The sequence below is a fragment of the Sorex araneus genome, chromosome 4 (genome assembly GCF_027595985.1).
Source record: "Sorex araneus isolate mSorAra2 chromosome 4, mSorAra2.pri, whole genome shotgun sequence".
In the NCBI taxonomy this organism is placed as follows: Eukaryota; Metazoa; Chordata; class Mammalia; order Eulipotyphla; family Soricidae; genus Sorex; species Sorex araneus.
This window is the reverse complement of record NC_073305.1, coordinates 71,735,006-71,755,317: the sequence shown is the minus strand read 5'-3', so window position 1 is coordinate 71,755,317 and position 20,312 is coordinate 71,735,006. Positions and strand designations below refer to the sequence as shown.

The 20,312-nt window shown below is 43.1% G+C and overlaps 1 protein-coding gene across 1 annotated transcript in view; it reads left to right on the top strand.

Moving 5' to 3' along the window:
* TNFRSF13B (TNF receptor superfamily member 13B) overlaps positions 1-20,312 on the top strand; it is a 39,202-nt gene that overhangs the window by 12,247 nt on the left and 6,643 nt on the right. The window contains exons 2-3 of the mRNA XM_055136681.1: positions 17,146-17,274; positions 20,007-20,249. Of these exons, the coding sequence (XP_054992656.1) occupies positions 17,146-17,274; positions 20,007-20,249 (372 nt within the window). The remainder of the gene's footprint in view (positions 1-17,145; positions 17,275-20,006; positions 20,250-20,312) is intronic.

Sequence of the window (20,312 nt, the reverse complement as noted above, 5' to 3'; positions counted from 1 at the left end):
TTTTGAGGGAGCTGTTTGCTTGCAGGATTGTTTTCCATCCTTTGATTTTGAGTCTGTGTTTGTTCTGACTATTCAGATGTGTTTCTTGTAGGCAGCAGAAAGTTGGGTTTAGTTTCCTAATCCATTTTGCCACTCTGTGCCTCTTGATTGGGGTATTTAGACCGTTAACATTAGAGAAATTATTGTCATGGGATTATGTGCCATTTTTCTGTAGGGTTTGTTGTTCTTGTAGGTTTTTTCCTTGTCTTATAGTAGCCCTTTGAGTCCTTCTTTTAAATTTGGTCTTGAGTCTATGAAGTTCCTGAGCTGTTGCTTCTCCGTGAAATAGTGTATGGTTCCTTCAAGTTTAACTGAGAGTTTAGCCGGGTAAAGTATTCTTGGTGAAGCATTCATTTCATTAAGTTTTTTCACTATATCCCACCATTGTCTTCGGGCTTGGAAGGTTTCTTCTGACAGGTCTGCTGTGAATCTAAGGGGTGCTCCTTTGTATATGATCTCCTTCTTTGATCTTGCTGCTTGCAGTATTGGGTCTCTATCCATGGCATCCATCATTCTGACTATGATATGACTTGGAGATTTTTTATTTGGGTCCCTTTTAGCTGGCACCCTTCGGACTCCTTGGATCTGGATGTCCGCATTCTCTAGCTCTGGGAATTTCTTAGCAATGATGTCTTTAATTGTGTTTTTTTCATTGGGATTGGTTCCCTGTGGTTCTGGTACTCCAATGATTCTTATGTTGTTTCTCTTGAGGTCATCCCCTAGGACTCTAATTCACTCTAGAGCCATTTTGAGGTCTTTTTCCATTATTTGTTGTTGCCTATATGCTTTCAGCAGCTCGTCTTCAAGCTCACTGATTCTGTCTTCGGCTGTAGTCATTCTACTGTTGAGGGCTCCTACTGAGGTTTTTATTTCATCTACGGATTCTTTTAATTGTGTCACTTCTGTTCATAGCTTTGAAATTTCTGCTCTCATTTCTTCCTGGATTATCTTGGTGGACTGTTCCAATGCTGCATCCATATCCTCCCTTAATTTCTTGGATGTTCGTTCCATAGTTGCTTTGAGTTCGTCAACCATCTTCATGATTTCCTCTCTGAATTCTTTATCTGAGAGGAGGTTGTATTTCTGGGAAGTCGCTGCTGGGGTTGCTGAGATCCTCCCTTCCATCTCTCCTGGTGGTGGGGATTTTCGCTGTTTCTTCATGTTTCTTCATGTTTGATAGCTTTACTATCAGGCGCTCTCTTTTGCTTGAGAGGGGCCTCAACAGAAGACGTGGGGCTATGATCTTTTTACAAAGGACTTTTATGTGCAGCTTGATGTGTTCACTGGCAGTTTTTGTGAAATTAGGACAAGCTAGGCTAGTTGACTATTAACATATAGTGACTAAGATGACCAGGGTATTCTTCAGAGGAATAGATTCTATCAATTGTGGCCGAAGCACAATGCATAGTGGGAAAAATAACTGCGGCCTTCAGCCAACACTCCAGAAGGAGGCCACGCCCCTTTTGAGGCCACGCCCCCCTGATGTATGGACTTGCCCCTAACAACCTGGTGAAGAGGGAGGGGTCAGGGCCGCCACGGGGTAACTGAGAGGCAAGAGGCGGGTCTGGGGGTTTCAGGCCCCAGATGGGTGGGGGGCAGGAGTAATTCTTGAGTGCAGAGCCAAGAGTAACCCTGAGCATTGCCAGGTGTGACTCAAAAAGAAAAAAAAAAGTCAAGGGCTTGTCATCATTTGATACTATCCCCTTGTTTTATTTTTTCTATATCACATAGATAAGTGAGATAATTCCTTTTGTCCTTCTTCCTCTGATTTATTTTATTTAACACGATGCCCTCCAGTTCCAACCAAGTTTCAGCACACTGTGAGGTTTCATATTTTCTTACAGGTGTATATTATCCCAATGCGAATCTATACCACAACTCCTTTATTCATCACTTTTGGGTTGTTTCCGTAGTTGGGCTATTGTACTTAGCACTGCAATAAGCATATATCTCCTTGAATTCAAATTTTTGTGTTTAGGTAGTAGATGCTTCTTAGTGGAGTTGCTGGGTCATGTGGAAGTTATTATCTTATTTTTCTGAGAAATCTCCATACTGTTTTCCACAGAGGCTGAACGAGACCTCATTTCTATTAACAATAAATGAAGATTTCTTTTTCACTGCATCCCTGCCAATAACGATTGGTTCTAGTCTTTTAGATTTAGGCCATTGTCACTAATGTGAGATACTACGTATTGTCATTCTGACTTGCATTTCCCTATAGTAAAGAATGATGAATACTTTTTCATATGCCTACTTGCCATCCATATATCCTCTTTAGGGACATGTCTCTTTATCTCTGTCTCCATTTTTAAAATTTTTGGGCCATACCTAGCAGTGCTCAGAAAGTACTCCTGGCTCTGCTCTCTGAAGGGCTCTGCCCCTCTCGGAGAGCCCGGCAAGCTACCGAGAGTATCCCGCCCGCACAGCAGAGCCTGGCAAGCTACCCGTGGCATATTCGATATGCCAAAAACAGTAACAAGTCTCACAATGAAGACGTCTTGCAGTGGAGACGTTACTGATGCCCGCTCAAGCAAATCGATGAACAACAGGACGACAGTGCTACAGTTCGAGTGCTGCTCTCTGTAATCGCTCCTGGTAGGAGGCCGGAGATCCAACCCAGGCTGACCATGTGCAAAGCAAGCACCCTGTCCACTGTGCCATCTCTTCGGCCCTACTTCTTTCCCTTTTTTAATGTGATTGCTGTTTTTGAAATTGTTGCTGGGCTTTGTGGGTGCTTTATATATATTAGATATTATAGCCCTTTATCTAATGCAGAATGTGCAAATATTTATCCTATTCATTCTACTCCAGTAGGGCATTTTTTATTAAGTCCAAGTTCCTGTCACCATGCAAAACCTTCAATTTAATGTAGTCCTATTTGTTTATTTTTGGTTTTATTATCTTTACCGATGGAGTAAAAAAGTTGAAGGCACCTCTGAGGTCCATATCCTGGAGATAATGCCTATGTCCTCACTGTATTTTATTAATTCTGGACTAATCTTGAGGTTGTTGTCCAATCTGAATTAACTTTTATGTATGATGTGATATCATACTCTGTAGATCCAGTTTTAATGTTTTGCGTGTGGCTATCCAGTTCATCCAGCACATCTGTTGAAGAAATTTTCTTTATCTACTTCATGTTCCTAGTTCCTTTGTCACAGGTTAACTGTCCATAAACCTGAGACTTTATTTCTGGATTCTCAACTCTTTTCCATTAGTCTCAGTTTATCTTTATTCTAGTACCACTGTGGCTTTGATTACTATAGCTTTATAGTGTAATTTAAAGTCAAGAAAATACAAACTTCCGATCTCCTTTTATTTTTTTATCAGAATGACTTTAGCTATTTGGGGAGTTTTATGATTCCATACAAATCTTGCTAGAATTTGTTCAAAGTGCTTGAATGTTACTGTCATTTTGACAGAGATTGCATTGAATTTGCATAATACTTTGGATAAGGTGGTCATTTTGGCAATGCTAATTCTTCAAGCCTATGAATATGAAATATTTTCCCATTTTCTTTCGCCCTCTTCTATTTCTTTTAATAGTGACTTGTAGTTTCAGATGCAAGAAGACTTTCATGATCTTCATTAAGTTGATTTCTGGGAGGGGGGTTTGATGTTTTTGGACACTATTTTAAATGAGATTGTCTTATTTAGTTATGTTTTAGTTCACTGTTTACATATATAAATACAATAATTTTTGTACATTTATTTTGTACCCTATTACTTTGCTGTAATAGTTTATTTAGTAGTAGTTTAGAGTTTTTAGTGGAGTTTTAGAGTCATCTGTATATTAATGTGTCATCTAAAAATAAAGACTTCAACTTCTTATTTTCCAACTTGAAAGCTTTTATTATTATTTTTTTTTTGCCTGATTGCTGTGACAAAGACTTCAAAACAATATTGAATAGTAGTGGAGAAAGTGAACATCTTGGTCTTGTGTCAGGTATCAGAGAAAAGGCAGTTTTTTCAGCTGAGTTTAGTGTTAGCTGTGACTTGTGAAGGGCATCATAAATGGAACATTAAAAGTATGTTCCTTATATGGGGGGAAGGGGGGAGGTATACTGTGATTCTTGGTGGTGGAATACATATTCCACTGGTGAAGGGATGGGTGTTTGAGCATTGTATAACTGAGACTTAAACCTGAAAGCTTTGTAACTTTCCACATGGTGATTCTATCAAAGAAAAAAAAAAGTATGTTCCTTGTAACTCTGTATAAGGAAAGTTTTGTTGAAGTTTTTAAAAATTTATTTCTATTTTTATTTATTTATTTATTTGCTTTTTGGGTCACACCCGGTGATGTACAGGGATTAATCCTGGTGGTGCTCAGGGGACCATATGGGATGCTGGGAATCAAACCCGGGTTGGCCTCTGCAAGGCAAATGCCCTACTTGCTGTGCTAGTGCTACTGGCCCCAGAGGTTTTTTTTTTTTAATCATGAATGAATTTAATTCATGTCAAAATCTTTATCTACCTCTGTTGATAAGATCATATGATTTCATCTTTCCTTTTGTAACTATGGTGTCCCTCATTCCCTCATTGATTTGATTTACATACTTTGTACCATCCTTGCATGCCTGGAATGAATGTCACTTGATCGTAATGTATGAACCTTTTGAGACATTGTTGAAGTGATTTCACAAGATTTTGTTGAGGGTTTTTGCATCAATTTTCATTAGGAATATTGGTTTGTACTTTTACTTCTTAGGGGTATCTCCGTCTGTTTTTAGTATTAGGGTAATGCTGATTGATTTATTAGTAATGTAATTAAAGCTCTTTCTTGTCTTTGAGGTCACTAACTTATTTTTTGGCTTCTTCCACTCTGCTTCTGAGTCCTTCTGCTGTATTCTATGGCTCCTTCATTTCTGTCTGAATGAGTTATTTTATTTTTTTCATCATTTTTACTTCAAGTTTACTGATTCTTCCTTCCAGGATTGTCACTCTGATATCATCTTTATGCAGCATCCAAAGTTCTGATGTTCTCCAGTTTTTCCTTGCTTCTGTTCCCATCTGTTGCTGTGTCTGCATGTTTTCACTATGTTCATTATTCCTGGTGCTTTGTGGGAAGTAAGGGTGAATCTCTGAGTTCCAGGTGTTCTGAGTAATGACCAGCATTCCTATTCATAGTCTATATGGCTGCACCTGATTTCACTTCAGTTTTTATATGTTCTTTCTGTTGCTACCACAGAACTATTAATTTTTGGTCATTTTGGTGCCCATCTCACAGAATTGTGTTTTTTGGGTTTTTTTTCTGGCTTTTTGAGTCACACCTGGTGATACTCAGGGGTTCAGGAATTACTCCTGGTTTTGCACTCAAAAATTACTCCTGGCAGTGCTCAGGGGACTATATGGATGCCAGGGATCAAACCCTGGTTGGTTGCATGCAAGGCAAGTGCCCTACCTACTGTACTATCACACTAGCCCCCAGGATTGTTTTCTTGGTTTCTTTCTATATATATATAAGCAATATATCATTGCTTATATATATAGAAATATAATAACATTATATCTACTATCTTCCCATTAATACTACTAGTAGTCCCACTAGTAGTATTTCTCGAGCGGTCTCAGTAACGTCTCCATTCATCCTAGCCCTGAGATTTTAGAAGCCTCTCCTTACTCCTCCTTCCCAACAATGCCGCATTGGAGGCTCTTTCAGGGTCAGGGGTATGAGACCCAGCTTTGTTACTGGTTTTGGCATATGGATACACCATGGGGACCTTGCAAGGCTCTCCTATGTGGGCAGGAAACTCTCTGTAGTTTGTCAGGTTCTCCCAGAGAGAGAAGTAGGCTATAAGATGTCGTGTGGCCACTTCCGAGAACTTGGTTTTAAGTCTCTGGGTGTGGGCCTACTATCCATGCCTTCTAATTATTTTTAGTAAAGCTTTTAGGGTTTTCTCTGTATATTGACATATCATCTATAAATAGGGATAATTTTATCTCTTGCAATTAGTATCACTTTTATTCCTTTTGGAAGGTACTCCCAAGCAGTGCTCAGGAGTTCCAGGCTGATCAGGCCCTGTGGTGCAGGAGCCACCCAAACATCCTGATGGTGCTCAGGCATCCAGGGTGTTTGGGGCCTCTAGGCTACACATGGCAGTGCCTGGGGGATCTTGTGGTAACAGGACTTGAACCTGAAGCCACCATACTATCAACTGGCCTTCTTTATATTTACCTTGATTTCGCACTGTGGCTAGAAGGGTGTAGTATTCCAACACTATACTGACAATAGTGGTAAGAACAGGTGTCCTGTGCTTCATCTAAGGAAAGCATTCAGTTTTCCATCATTCAGTGTAATGTTAACTATGGGTTTGTTATATCAGACCTTTATAAGTTGTTACACTTCTCTGTCACTTTTCCCCCAACCCCCAAATGTGTACTTTGCCAAAAGCTATGTATATGATGATGTGTATTAAAATTATTTTAATTGGTCACTGTGAGATCCATAGAATGATGTGTATTTTAATTGGTGGGGGTAGGGGTGGGGGCCTTCCCATGTGGTCCTTAGGAGCCTAGGACCACTCCTAGCAATTTGTAGCTCAAGTTGAGTCTGATGGTCCAGTGTATGATGCTTCTTGTTTTGGGAGCTGTTGGGTACCACCAGGGCCAACCTGTTGGTGCCTGGGGACCGTCTGGGCCATACTCAGTGCTCAGGAGGCCGTGGAGTACCTGAGATTGGAGTCTTACGCATGCACCACCCTTTCGAGCTATATTCCTGACCTAATCATGAGACTTTTATCTTTCCTTTTATTTATGTGGCTTATTACATGAATAGATTTTCATATATTGAACCATCATTACAGCCCTGGGGGGGAAAAGTCTTTGTCATGATGTATGACCAAGGTCATGATCCTTTTTAAATTAAAACATTTTTATTGGGGTACCAGGATTTACGATACTATTAATTATATTTCTCATGCACATGCCATTCCTATACCACAGCCATGACCAGAGATCCCGCTTTCCTGCATGAGTGTCCCAAGGGCCCCTTCTGGAAACCATGTCCCACTGTGTAAGCTGGATTTCGTGGACAAACTCCCCACTTCCACTAGCTCCAGACATTTGTTGTTCGATTTATGTTTCTTTATATCCCACATATGGAAGAGGTCTCCTTCTTTGCTTGTATTGTTTTGTATGTTTTTGTTTGGGAGCCAGGTACACTGAGTACCCAGTCATACTCCGGGCTTACTCATGTGGCACTGCACTCAGGAGTTATGGTTGGCAGATCATAAGGGATGCCAGGGATCAAATCCAGGTTGACTGTGTGCAAGGCAAATGCCCTACCTGCTGTCCTATTGCTATGGCCCTGAAAGGGATCTTTTTTAAAAAGATTGTTGTGGAGGTGGTGACATCTATACATATACATGTGAATTCAAAAACTATATGTATATATACATATATCTTCTTATGGGTTTATAAATTTTAAAAACTTAACGCTATGAATAATTATCTACTGATATATTTTAAATGTTACATAAATAAACCCTAAAATATATAATTTAGTAAAATAAAAGAATTTTAAGTTTGAGGGGTTTTTGTTTGTGTTTTGGGGCCACACCCAGCAGTGCTCAGGCCTTACTCCTGGCTCTGCTCTCAAGGATAACTCCTGGTGATGCTGGAGTTCTATGGAGGCTGGGGATCAAACCCAGGTTGGCTGTATTCAAGGCAAATGCCCTACCCACTGTATTATTACTAAATCCCTTAAAAAAATTTTAAGGGAAAATCTGATAGGTTTATGAGTGTATAAAGATGTGTTTTAACCTTTGAAGGGGATGCTGACTATGTTAGAAAATATTATGTTATAGAAAATGCTTAAGTGTCTGTATAACAAGTTAAAGATCATAATAAAAAATCTGTATAAATTTATTTATTTTTAATTAGAGAATCACCGTGAGGGTACAGTTACAGATTTATACACTTTTGTGCTTATACTTCCCTCATACAAAGTTTGGGAACCCATCCCTTCACCAGTGCCCATTCTCCACCACCCGTAAACCCAGTGTCCCTCCCACCCTCCCCAATCCCATCTCCCCCCCACCCCACCCTGCCACTGTGGCAAGGCATTCCCTTCTGCTTTCTCTCTCTAATTAGCTGTTGTGGTTTGCAACAAAGGTGTTGAGTGGCCGCTGTGCTCAGTCTCTAGCCCTCATTCAGCCCGCAACTCCCTTCCCCCACATGGCCTTCGACTGCAATGTAGTTGGTGATCGCTTCTCTGAGTTGACCTTTCCCCGGAAAGTGAGGCCAGCCTCGAAGCCATGGAGTCAACCTCCTGGTACTTATTTCTACAGTTCTTGGGTGTTAGTCTCCCACTCTGTTATTCTATATACCATAGATTGCACTCATCTATGGTATATGGGAGGGACACTGGGTTTACGGGTGGTGGAGAATGGGCACTGGTGAAGGGATGGGTTCCCAAACTTTGTATGAGGGAAGTGTGAGCACAGAAGTGTATAAATCTGTAACTGTACCCTCACGGTGATTCTCTAATTAAAAATAAATAAATTAAAAAAAAATAAAATTAAAAAAAAAAAAGAAATGAACCTCAAAAAAAAAAAAAAATCTGTATAGATGTAAAAACAACCCACCAGAATAGAACATTCAATGTAAGTGAAACATTAATTCATTATTGAAAAAGTAAAATCCCTTAGCAACCAAGAGATAAACAGACTTTTCTTAATTTAGTATGGCAAAGCGCTGAGAAGTTTGTCCTGTCTTTTTAAAAGGTTCTTTTAATATTTCTTGCAAAATTGATGGCTAAGAATTCCCTAGGCTGTTGCTTGTCCATGAACTTCTGTATTGTTCCCTCAAATTTGAATGCTAATATAGCTAGACAGTGTTCTTGCCAAGGTGTTCATTTTATCGAGTTTTAAAACTATATCCCTCCACTCTCTTCTGGCTCCGCGGGTCTCGTGTGATAGATCTACTGTGAGTCTCTAGGCTTTCCTTCATACGTAAAGTTCCATTTTTATCTTGCTGTTTTCAATATTCTGTCTCTGTCTTTGACTTCTGTCATTCTGGTTATAACATGTCTTGAAATTTTTCTATTTGGTCTATTTTCACTCCTCACTCTGGGAAATTCTAGTCTTTGATTTTTTTTAAACTGGTGTTTTTTCATCACATTTGCCTTTCTGTTCTTCAGGAACTCTTTTGATTCTTCTATTGTTCCTCTTTATCTCATCCCATAAAGTTTTCAGCAGTGCTGTTAATTTCTTGTCAGACTTTCCCCATCTCCTGCTGTTTTTTAGAAGTTTCCTGCATCTCATATTGGAGCTAACTCATCTTTCCCTCAGGTGCTGTTATTCTGTTGATGAGGTATTCAAAAGAGGTTTTGTTGTGTTTTTTTTTTTTTTATGTCACCTACCATACTCTTCCTATCTGTCACTTTTGTTAGTTTTTCATCTTTTTTTCTTTTTGGGTCACACCCAGCAGTGCACAGGGTTACTCCTGGCTCATGCACTCAGGAATTACTCCTGGCAGTGCTCAGGGGACCGTATGGGATGCTGGGAATTGAACCCGGGTTGGCCGTGTGCAAGGCAAATGCCCTACCCGCTGTGCTATTGCTCCAGCCCAGTTTTCCATTTCTACTCTCATACTTTCTTGTGCTTTGCTGACTCCCTGCGTCACCATTCTTTGAACTCATTAAACACCCTCAATTTGGTGTCACTAAAATCATTGTGCGAGTACAGAGCTGGTTGGTTCTGGTGGAGACTTCTGTTATTGTTTTCCCTCATTTTGCTTGGGGGGGCTTTATTGTCTCCCCAGCTGTGTTTACTGCATTCCTTTGGTGCTGCAGGTGAATCTGAAGCTAGCTGCCTGAGTGTTTCTGAGGGATTTGGCTGCGTGGTGCTCCTTTCTTTCCTTGTCTGTCTTCATTCAGTGACAAACGTGTCACTTCACCCACTGTGAGCACTGTGAGCTGTGATGAGAAGAGCTGTCCTACATGCCTGTGTGGCTCAGAGGATGTAGGGGTGGGCCTGCTGAGGTGGTGGGGGTTGGGAGCAGAGGGTGTAAGGACCCAGCTGGAAGGGAAGGGAACCCGTTTCTAGTTCTCAAAAGGTCCCGGGAATGCAGTTGAGAGGATAACTTCACCTGGAGGGGTGGTAGAGCAAGAAGAGTGTCTGAGATGTGAAGGTGGGCTTGTATGATCCTTTCACTATTATTGATGAATTCAGTTCAATCAGACTTTATTGAGGATAAGAAAAGCATTTGGAAGAATTCCCCAAAATTTTAGGTAGTAGGTAACCTCTGAGGGTTTAGAACTCACTAATAAATCATCCAGACTTGGGTTTTTGCTTTTGCAGGGACTTTGCGGGGGGAGGGGAGGGCCGGGCAGCTGGGATCAAAGCATTTTATTGTGTCTCTTCAGCTGGGATCAAAACATTTTATTGTGTCTCTTCAGGGAAGGATCAAAAGCGGAGGTCCTTGGGGCTGGAGTGATAGCACAGCGGGTAGGGCGTTTGCCTTGCACACAGCCAACCCGGGTTCGATTCCCAGCATCCCAGAATTAGAATTAGCTCAGAATTACTCCTGAGCGCCGCCAGGAGTAATTCCTGAGTGCATGAGCCAGGAGTAACCCCTGTGCATTGCCGGGTGTGACTCAAAAAGCAGAAAAAAAAAAAAATGGAGATCTTTGTCCATCTGTGATATCCCCAGCTTTACAGATGCAGAAAAGAAAAACTTTTCAGAGACTAGATTACTATTTAAATTTTGTAAAAGTTTTTTATTATCCTGACTCAGTGGTAGGACATTGTATGATTTCAAGAACTTATCCATTTCTACTAGTTTCTCCAAGTTAGTGAAGTAAAGTTGTTTGTAGTAAATGCTTATCCTTTGTGTTTCTATGGTTTATGTTTTTATTTCCCACTTTTATTTCTTATCCTACTTGTAGATTTTTTTTTAATCATGAGCCTAATTAAAGATTTGTCAGTCTTATTTATCATGTTGAAGAAACAGCTCCTGGTTTTATTAATCTTTTATATTATCTTTTATGATTTCTATTTTATTGGTTTAAATTTTGTCGTTTCCATACTTCTACTGATTTTACTTTCATTTGTTTTCTTTTTCTAGTTACCTAGAGTAAAAAGTTAGATTGCTTGAGACTTTTCTTGTTTCCTGATGTAAGCCTATATTGCTATGACTGTCATTCTTAGTATGCTTCTGCTGTGCCATGTTGATGGCTGATGGCTTGTTTCTTTAGTCTTATTTGTGTCCAGTAGTATTTTATTTCGTCTTTGACTTCCTTGTCAACCCACTAGCCATCATCTGCATAGTCTTTAAATGTTTTTGAGTTTTTATCTTTCTTTTCTTAGTGATTGATTTCTAGCTTAATTCTATCGTGGCCTAAAAAGGTGACTTGATATAATTTTAGTCTCCACGACTTTCCTAATACTTCTTTTGTGTCCCAACATGTGCTCTGTCCTCAAAACATCTCCGTGTGGGGCCAGAAAAATAGTATACCAGGGAAGGTACTTGCCTTGTATGCGTCAACTCGGGTTCAATCCCTGACACTACATATGATCCCATTAGCCCTGCCAGGAAGATTACTGAGTGCAGACCCAGGAGGAAGCCTTGATCATAGCCGGTAACACACCCAAAACAATGACATCAGTAACAAACGCTGGAGATTTTATCTGTAGTACAGAGCTTGAATGGGAAGGGTGTGGCTGGTAGGGGCCTTGGGTGGAAGGATCAGACTCTGGTGATGGGTGTGGTGTTGGAATGATGTATGCATTAAAAGTTTAATTAAAAGTATTGGAAACTCTGGTACCTCAATTAAGATGGTATTTTAAAAAATTTAATGCCCCATCTCACTAGAGAAGGGTGTGTTAAGTTTTAGGGGGTGTAGAGAACACTTATAAACGTCTACTAAATTCATCCCATCCAAACACTCGTTTAAAATGCTGTTTCCCGTGGCGTGGTGTCCACCATACTATGAGGCGCGGGAAGGGGGATGAGGAAAAAGAGAAAAGGAAAAAGAAAAAAAAAGAGTTATGTACTTGGAGCAGTGGGGCTACATATCTCTTCATTCTCAGCAATGGAAAACTAATTATCAAATGCTTCTTTGGTAGTAGGGCTGTCTTTCTTGGGGGAAAACTCCAACAACAATAGTGAGTTTTGTGTTGAAATATGGAATGTAATCAAGGTAAAGAAAAAATGAAGTGAAATTCATCAGTTATGCAGTTGGGGGTGGGGGGGGCGGGAGGTATTACTGAGGTTTTTGGTGGTGGAATATGGGCACTGAAGGGATGGGTGTTTGAGTATTGTATAACTGAGACATAAGCCTGAGAACTTTGTAACTTTCCACATGGTGATTCAATAAAAAAAATTTTTTTAAATAAAATAAAATGCTGGGGCTGGAGAGATAGCACAGTGGGTAGGGCGTTTGCCTTGCACGCGGCCGACCCGGGTTCAAATCCCAGCATCCCATATGGTCCCCTGAACACAGCCAGGGGTAATTCCTGAGTGCAGAGCCAGGAGTAACCCCTGTGCGTTGCCAGGTATGACCCAAAATGCAAAAATAAATAAATAAATTAATTAAATTAAATTAAATTAAATGCTGTTTCCCTTGATTTTCTACCTGGGTTATCTGTCCTTTGATGAGGATGGGATGTTAAAGTTCCTTACTACTACTGTGTTACTGGACATACCTCTGCTTGAATAGTTAATAGTTGATTTATATAATTTGATGCTCCTTAATCTGTTGCAATATCTGAACGAGTGTTAAATCCTCTAGAGATATTAATCTTACATAAAGTCTGTCCCTATCTAGTATTAACTATTATAGCTTTAAATCTGTTTTGACTGATATAACTATGCCTCTTCCTGACATTTTAGGCTATGTTACAACCATTTGCTTTAAATTCATATTTGTAATTGGAGCACAAGAGGGTCTCCTGTGGACAATGGAAACTTGGATTTTGTTCCCTGTTTAATCTGGTCACTTTATGTCTATTGATTAATGTGTTCAAGCTATTGGCATTTAGTGAAATTATTGATAAGAAAGAATTTGTTAATACTTTTTTTTTTTTTGCTTTTCGGGTCACACCCAGCGATGCTCAGGGGTTACTCCTGGCTCTGCACTCAGGAATTATCCCTCGAGGTGCTTGGGGATCATATGGGATGCCGGGGATCAAACCCAGGTCAGCCGCAACACGAGGCAACCGCCCTGCCTACTGTACTATCAGTCCGGCCCTAATTACCATTTCTGTATGTATTTCAAGTAATTAGTTGTGGGTGTGTCATATATGGCTTGTATTGTGTTGTATAAGTTATCGTCTACATAGCACTGCACTGTTACTGTCGTCCCATTGTTTGATTTGCTCGAGTGGGCACCAGTAACGTCTCCATCGTGAGACTTGTTGTGACTGTTTTTGGCATATTGAATATGCCACCGGTAGCTTGTCAGGCTCTGCCGTGTGGGCAGGATACACAGGGTAGCTTGTCAGGCTCTCCAAGAGGCATGGAGGAATCGAACTCTGGTCAGTTGTGTGCAAGGCAAACGCCCTACCCATTGTGCTATCACTCCAGCCCATTGTCTACATAGGCATTAATATTTTCAAGTATCCTTTTTTGGTTTTGTTTTTTGTTTTCCGGTGTCACACCTGGCAGTGCTCTGGGCTTACTTCTAGATCTGCGCTCGGGGATCACTCTTGGCAGGGCTCAGGGAACACTGTGAGGTACAGGGATTGAACCCGGTGAGGTACAGGGATTGAACCCAGGCCTGCCACACGCAAGGCAAATGTCCTATTTGCTGACTCTGGCCCATGAAATCTTAAGTATTCTCTCCGCATCAATTGAGATGACCATGTAAGTTCCTCTTTCATTTTTCTCATTAACATTCTTTTAATATGATGTTGATAGGTTTTCATATATTGAATTATCATTGAATTGTGAAATTAAATTGCTTCATAGTATCTAATTAAATCTGCTGTTGGATTTGACTAGCTAATTTTTTTTTCTTTTTTGGGTCACAACCAGCTATGCTCGGGGTTACTCCTGGCTCTGCACTCAGGAATTACTCCTAGTGGTGCTTGGGGGACCATATGGGATGCTGGTAATCGAACTCTGGTCGGCCGCGTGCAAAGCAAATGCCCTACCTGCTGTGCTATTGCTCCAGCCCCTGACTAGCTAATATTTTGCTGAAAACTTGTACATCTCCAGTCATAAAGCCCCTTGATCTGTAATTTTTTCCTTTTTAGATTTTTCTTATGATTCTTATTAGGCTTTGGTATCAGTCTAATGCTGATCTCATAGAGTGAGTTAGAAAATATTTCTTCCCATTTGGAGGAAGGGTTTGAAAGATATTTATGTAAATTCCCCCTTAGACATTTGGCAGGATTTACCTGTGAGACCTCCTGGGCCTGCACTTTTTATTGGAATATTACTGATTTAGTCTTCTTATGTCTGTTCAGATACTCTTTTTCTTCAAGTGACATTTCAAGTGGCACAGACAGACTGTGTTTCTAGGACCTTCTCCATTTTATTTTGGTTATCCAATTTTATTGGTATATAATTGTGCACAGTGTTGTCTGATTGTCTTTTCAGTTTCTATAAAACCAGTAATGCTCTTTAATTTCTAATTATAGAAACTGGTATCTTCTTCACTTCCTTAGTCAATCTAGCTAAAGGGTTAGACATTTTTTTTTCAGAGCCAGATTATAGCTTTCTTTATTTTTGTTATTATTTTTCAGTGTTTCTCTATTATTTATCTTTAATCTTTATTATTATTAACCTTCTGCTACTTTTTGTTTAGTTCTCTGTCAGTCAGTCAAATCAGAATCTCATTGGGGCTGGAGCAATAGCACAGCGGGTAGGGCGTTTGCCTTGCACGCGGCCGACCCGGGTTCAATTCCCAGCATCCCATATGGTCCCCTAGCACTGCCAGGGGTAATTCCTTCCTGAGTGCAAAGCCAGGAGTAACCCCTGTGCATCGCCAGGCGTGACCCAAAAAGCAAAAAAAAAAAAAAAAAAAAAAAGAATCTCATTTAACAAGACTTGTACTCAACCATGAGCCATATTCACCTCTAGCCATAGATTTCTCCCCCATTACTAACAATATTGTAAATCACTGTGCCTCAATAAAAATTGGAAGAAAAAATTAGAAATGAAAATATATCCTTCATCTTTTTTTTTTTTTTCTTTTTGGGTCACACCCGGCGATGCACAGGGGTCACTCCTGGCTCATGCACTCAGGAATCACCCCTAGCGGTGCTCAGGGGACCATATGGGATGCTGGGATTCGAATCCGGGTCGGCCGCGTGCAAGGCAAACGCCCTACCCGCTGTGCTATCACTCCAGCCCCCTATCCTTCATCTTGAAGGGCAAATATCCTTTTCTGTCTTAATAGCAGAAAAAAATCCCTGTGTTGAAGCTGCTGTGTTCCAAGCAGGTCCAGGTCATCTCTCAGCTACTGTTGTTAAGGAATAAACTAACCCCCTGCAAAATGTTGACAAGGAGAAACTGGGGAAGTGAATTGTCTCACACCAGAAGAGTAAGAGAATGCATTCCTACACAGGTAGCTCACGTAGAGCAAACTGCTTCAGGGACAAACCTCAGAAAGCTGGGGAAGCCGAAGCATACTACAGTGGGTGAGATGCCCGACTCGCACGCAGGAGACCCCATTCAATCCCCAGCACCCCATGTGGTCCCCTGAGCACTGCCAGGAGTAATTCCTGAGGGCAGAGCCAGGGGTAAGCCCTGAGCACTGCCGGGTGTGGCCCCCCTCTTCTGAGCGGCTCGTGCTGGTGGAGCAGGGCAAGAATCACGGCCGGGATCGGCTCTCAGAGTGAGTGGGAGCTGGAAGGAGTCTCCCGTGGGAAAGGAAGGCTCCATATCTGGTTGGTGGTGGCTGGAACATGAGCGTGTGCCAGCGGTGTGTGCTCTGCTCATGTTATTGTGTGTGTCACACCTTGGGGGCAAAGGGAAGACAATGATACTAAGTGCTGTATGTCAAGCACAGGCAGTTGGCTTCCTTTTTCTGGGTCATGTGTATGTGTGCATGCATGCTTTGTGTGTATGTGTGCATGTGTGCGTGTGTATGTGTGTGTGCGCGCGTGCATGCATGCGTGCTTTGTGTGTGTGCCCGTGCATGTGTGCTTTGTGTGTGTGTGCTCGTGTGTGTATGTGTGTGTATGCTTGTGTGTGTGTGTGCGTGCATGCGTGTGTGTGTGTGTGTGTGTGTGTGTGTGTGTGTGTGTGTGTGTGGTGGGTGGCTCCCGAGCTGTGCAGTGCTCACTGGGGCTGGAGGCCCCTCCAGGAGACTGTATGCCACCCAGGCTGGCAGTTCTATGCAAGGGTCTGAAGTTGTGGTGCTGTTTGTGCCTTGCGGTGCTGGGGATTATTTTCCTACCCTGACCAACTGCTATGGGACTCCAGGCCACACCTGGAGGTGCCTGGGTGCCTCTAGAGTAGCACCCAGCAACGCTCAGGAGACCTTGTGGTGCCACGGATTGAACCAAGGTTGGGTGCATGCTAGGCAAGCGCCTTAACCCCTGTACTATCTTTCTGGCCCCTATTTGCTCTCCCCACCCACCCACCCACCCATTAATTCATTCAATGAACACCTACTATGTCTAGGCACTGTTAGGTTCTAAGTACCCTGTAGCAAACTAAAAAATTAGAATCTCCTCCTGCATGCTATTCATAGTTCATGGAGAATAGCAGCAAAGAACCACATTCATAAAAGCAACTTGACAACAGTAACAGGAAAAGGGCAGGTCAGTAACAAGAAAAGGGGTGGCCTTGTTGAGGGAAGTCCCAAAAGACTTCTCTGTAGAAATGAAGACAAAACTGAGATCTGAAGGTAGAGGGAGATATAGACAGTCAAGAAGAGGGAATAAGCATGTGCAAATACCCTAAGGTATCAGTGTAGTAACAAGGCAGAACATGACTGAGATGAGAGCTTCAGAATAACCATTTCACAGACCAGGAAACTGAGACCCATGTGGGTCAGGCTCCCCAGGAGTGGCAGCTGTGGGCAGAAGCAGCTTTGTCGACAGCCCCTCTGGTCTCTAGGAAAGCAAGTGGAAACTGTGCCAAAGAAGCCACGTGAACCCCAGCCTCTTTGGGACGCCTGTTTTCCTCACGCTCCTGCCTCTCGTCCCACAGGGCCTGCAGTCCGGGTGGCCATGGAGCCCTGCCCAGAGGAGCAGTACTGGGACCCCCTGCTGAGTGTCTGCGTCTCCTGCAAACCCATCTGCAGCCATCAGATCCCACACACCTGTGCGGCCTTCTGCAGTGAGTTCTGGGGTTGGCGGCCCGGGAACAGCTGGATCACCCCAGAGGCCCTGCTGGTGCCACTGAGCTGGGGTTACTGGCAGGGGGAGGGTGGCCCGTGGACAGAGTGGGGTTGCTCCCACCAGGCCTCCGTTCTGAACTCACTGGCCCCACCCTGGCCGGCGCTGCCTCGCAGCCCTGCGTGCGCCTGTCCGTGCACAGAGTGCCCGCTGCTGCTCTCTTGGGCGCCTTCTGACCTGCCCTCAGGACCCAGCCACACTCGCAGGGGTCTTGGGCTGCCTGGTAGACATCAGCTTTTCCTTTCTTTTTCAGGTCCCCTCCGGTGTACTCAGGGTGTACTCCTGGCTCTGAGCTCACTCTTGGTGGGTTTGAGAGACCATATGGGATGCCAGGGTTCAAAACCAGGTTGGCAGCATGCAAAGCAAATCTCTCCAGATGCTCTTCTGAAACTTTTTAATGTAGAAGTTGCCAAACATACACAAAGAGGAAAGTCTGACAGACCTGTCAGCTTCCAACATCAGAACAATTCTGCCTTTTTACTCTCTGGAAAAAGCACTGTGCTTTAAGAGCAAGTAGGGGGCTGGAGCGATAGCACAGCGGGTAGGGTGTTTGCCTTGCACACGGCCGACCCAGGCTCGATTCCCAGCATCCCATATGGTCCCCTGAGCACCGCCAGGAGTAATTCCTGAGTGCAGAGCCAGGAGTTAATCCCTGTGCATCGCCTGGTGTGACCCCCCCAAAAAAAATTTAAAAAAAAAGCAAGTGGAAGAGCCCATCATTTCTACAATACTGAATCCTGAATTTCCAATAAACAGGACTCTGAATCTTAGTATCCTATCAATCCAAGCAATAACTCTTAATAACTAAGACTTAAGCTATATCCAATATCCAATTTTCCTTGACTTTTTGGAAAAATAAAACTTTTGTTTGTTCTTTTTTTATAACTTGCTCTGTTGTATTTGAGGCTTTTTGGGGGGTTGGTGGGGATGGGGCTTCAGAGTAATACTCAGGAGGTCTGGGATCTGCCCCCCACCTCCCGACACACACACACACACACACACACACACACACACACACACAGTGAGCTCAGTGCAAGGGCCCAAGAGCAGTGCTGCTCAGGTCCTGCAGTGCCAAAGACACCCCGAGCCACCCCTGAGGTGCTTGGGATCATGTGATGTCAGGAGTCATACCCAGGGCAGCCACATGCCAGGCACGTGCCCTACCTGATGCGCTCTCCCCACTCTGTTTCTGTTCTCCCTGGGACACTGATGTCTCTGCCTCCCAGGCCCTGCATGTACCCGTAGGCTGTGAGCAGAAACATCAGAGCAGGAGCTTATGCCCGTGGCGGCGCTCAGAGCCTCTGTGGGACTCGCCCCAACCTTACGATTTTTTGTTTGTTTGGGGGCCACACCTGGCAGTGCTCAGGGCTTACTCCTGGCTCCTCACTCAGAGATCACTTCTAGTGGGGCTTGGGGGTCCATATTGTGTCAGGAGGTGAACCCGGGTCAGCTTTGTATAAGGCAAGTAGAGGCCTTGCCTGCTGTACTATGTCTCTGGTGCCAACCCATTCTTAGTTTAATAAAAGCTTCTCCTTTATTGGATTTGAAATTTAAAGAGTTTGGCATGACAATGTAATAAACTGGATATCAATGCTAAGAGATAACAAAAAAAAATCCGTGTATAAGTTTAGAAACCAAGAAATGCACTCGTCAATTATCTATAGGCCTAAGGAGAATGAAATAAGAATGAAAAATAAAAGCATTTTAAATAATAGTTCTAGAAAATGCTACATGTCAAAACATATATAGGGCAAGGGAGATGGCCCTAAGGGCTGGAGCACATAGTTTGCATGTGGGAGACCTGGGTTCGAGCCCCAGCACCTAGTGGTCCTTTGAGCACCATCAGGAGTGATTTCCAAGCACAAGACCAGGAGTCACTCCACAAGCACTACCAGATGTGACTCAGCATCCAACAATCATTTATTAAATGTATGAGATGCTAACATAACAGTCTTTAGAGGATAATGTACAACCTTGGTTTCCATATTGGAAATTGGATTACTCTGGAATTGCTTTCTAAGGGGTACCTTCAAAGCACTTCTCAGGGGATACTGGCTCTGGCAATACGTGACCAACCAGACAACGGTTCAAAGCTTGGGCTTGGTAATGTGGCATTGCATAGACCCAGAAGTGCTTTCAGGGCTCTATGCATTGGGCCCGGGACACAAAATGCAGGAATCAAACTTGGGACAGAAGAGGCATGCCCCCTGAGCCCTTGGAATTGCTTTTGAGGAATTTGACTACATTTTTTAATGTTTAATTATTTTATTATTGGTGAGTACCTAAGGATGCAGTGCAGGGCCCAAGAATGCAGTGAGGACCTGAGAATGCAGTTAGGGTCTGAGGATATAATGCAGGGCCTGAGGTTGCAGTGAGGGCCCAAGGATGCAGTGAGGGTCTGAGGATGCAGTGAGGATCTGAGGATGCAATGCAGGACTGAGGGATGCAGTGAGGGTCTGAGGATGCAGTTCAGGACCCAAAGATGCAGTGAGGGTCTGAGAATGCAGTGCAGGGTCCGAGGATGCAGTGAGGACCCAAGGGTGCAATGCTGCTGTTTGGTGCCAGGGATTCCTGGCCACTCCGGCGGATTTCTTTTTAAACTCTACTGTCCTCCAAGGCTAGACAATCTGTCAATGTCTGTCACCCTAGGGCAACCCCCTTTCTGTTTCCCAGAGTCCCTCAGCTGTCGCAAGGAGCAGGGCCGGTACTACGACCAGCTGCTGAAGGACTGCATCAGCTGTGCCTCCATCTGTGGCCGCCACCCCATGCAATGCACCTACTTCTGTGACAAGTTCAGGAGCACCGCGAATTTCCCAACCGATGTCAGGAGACAGCGGACTGAAGAGGTCGGAGTCAGGTCCAGCAACCTGGGACGGAATCAGGGACCACAGCACAGAGGTGCGGAAGCAGGCCCAGGTAAGCCTGTACATCAGACTGACTCGTCCTGAAGGCAGAGGGGCCTGAGACCCAGAGGGTGCA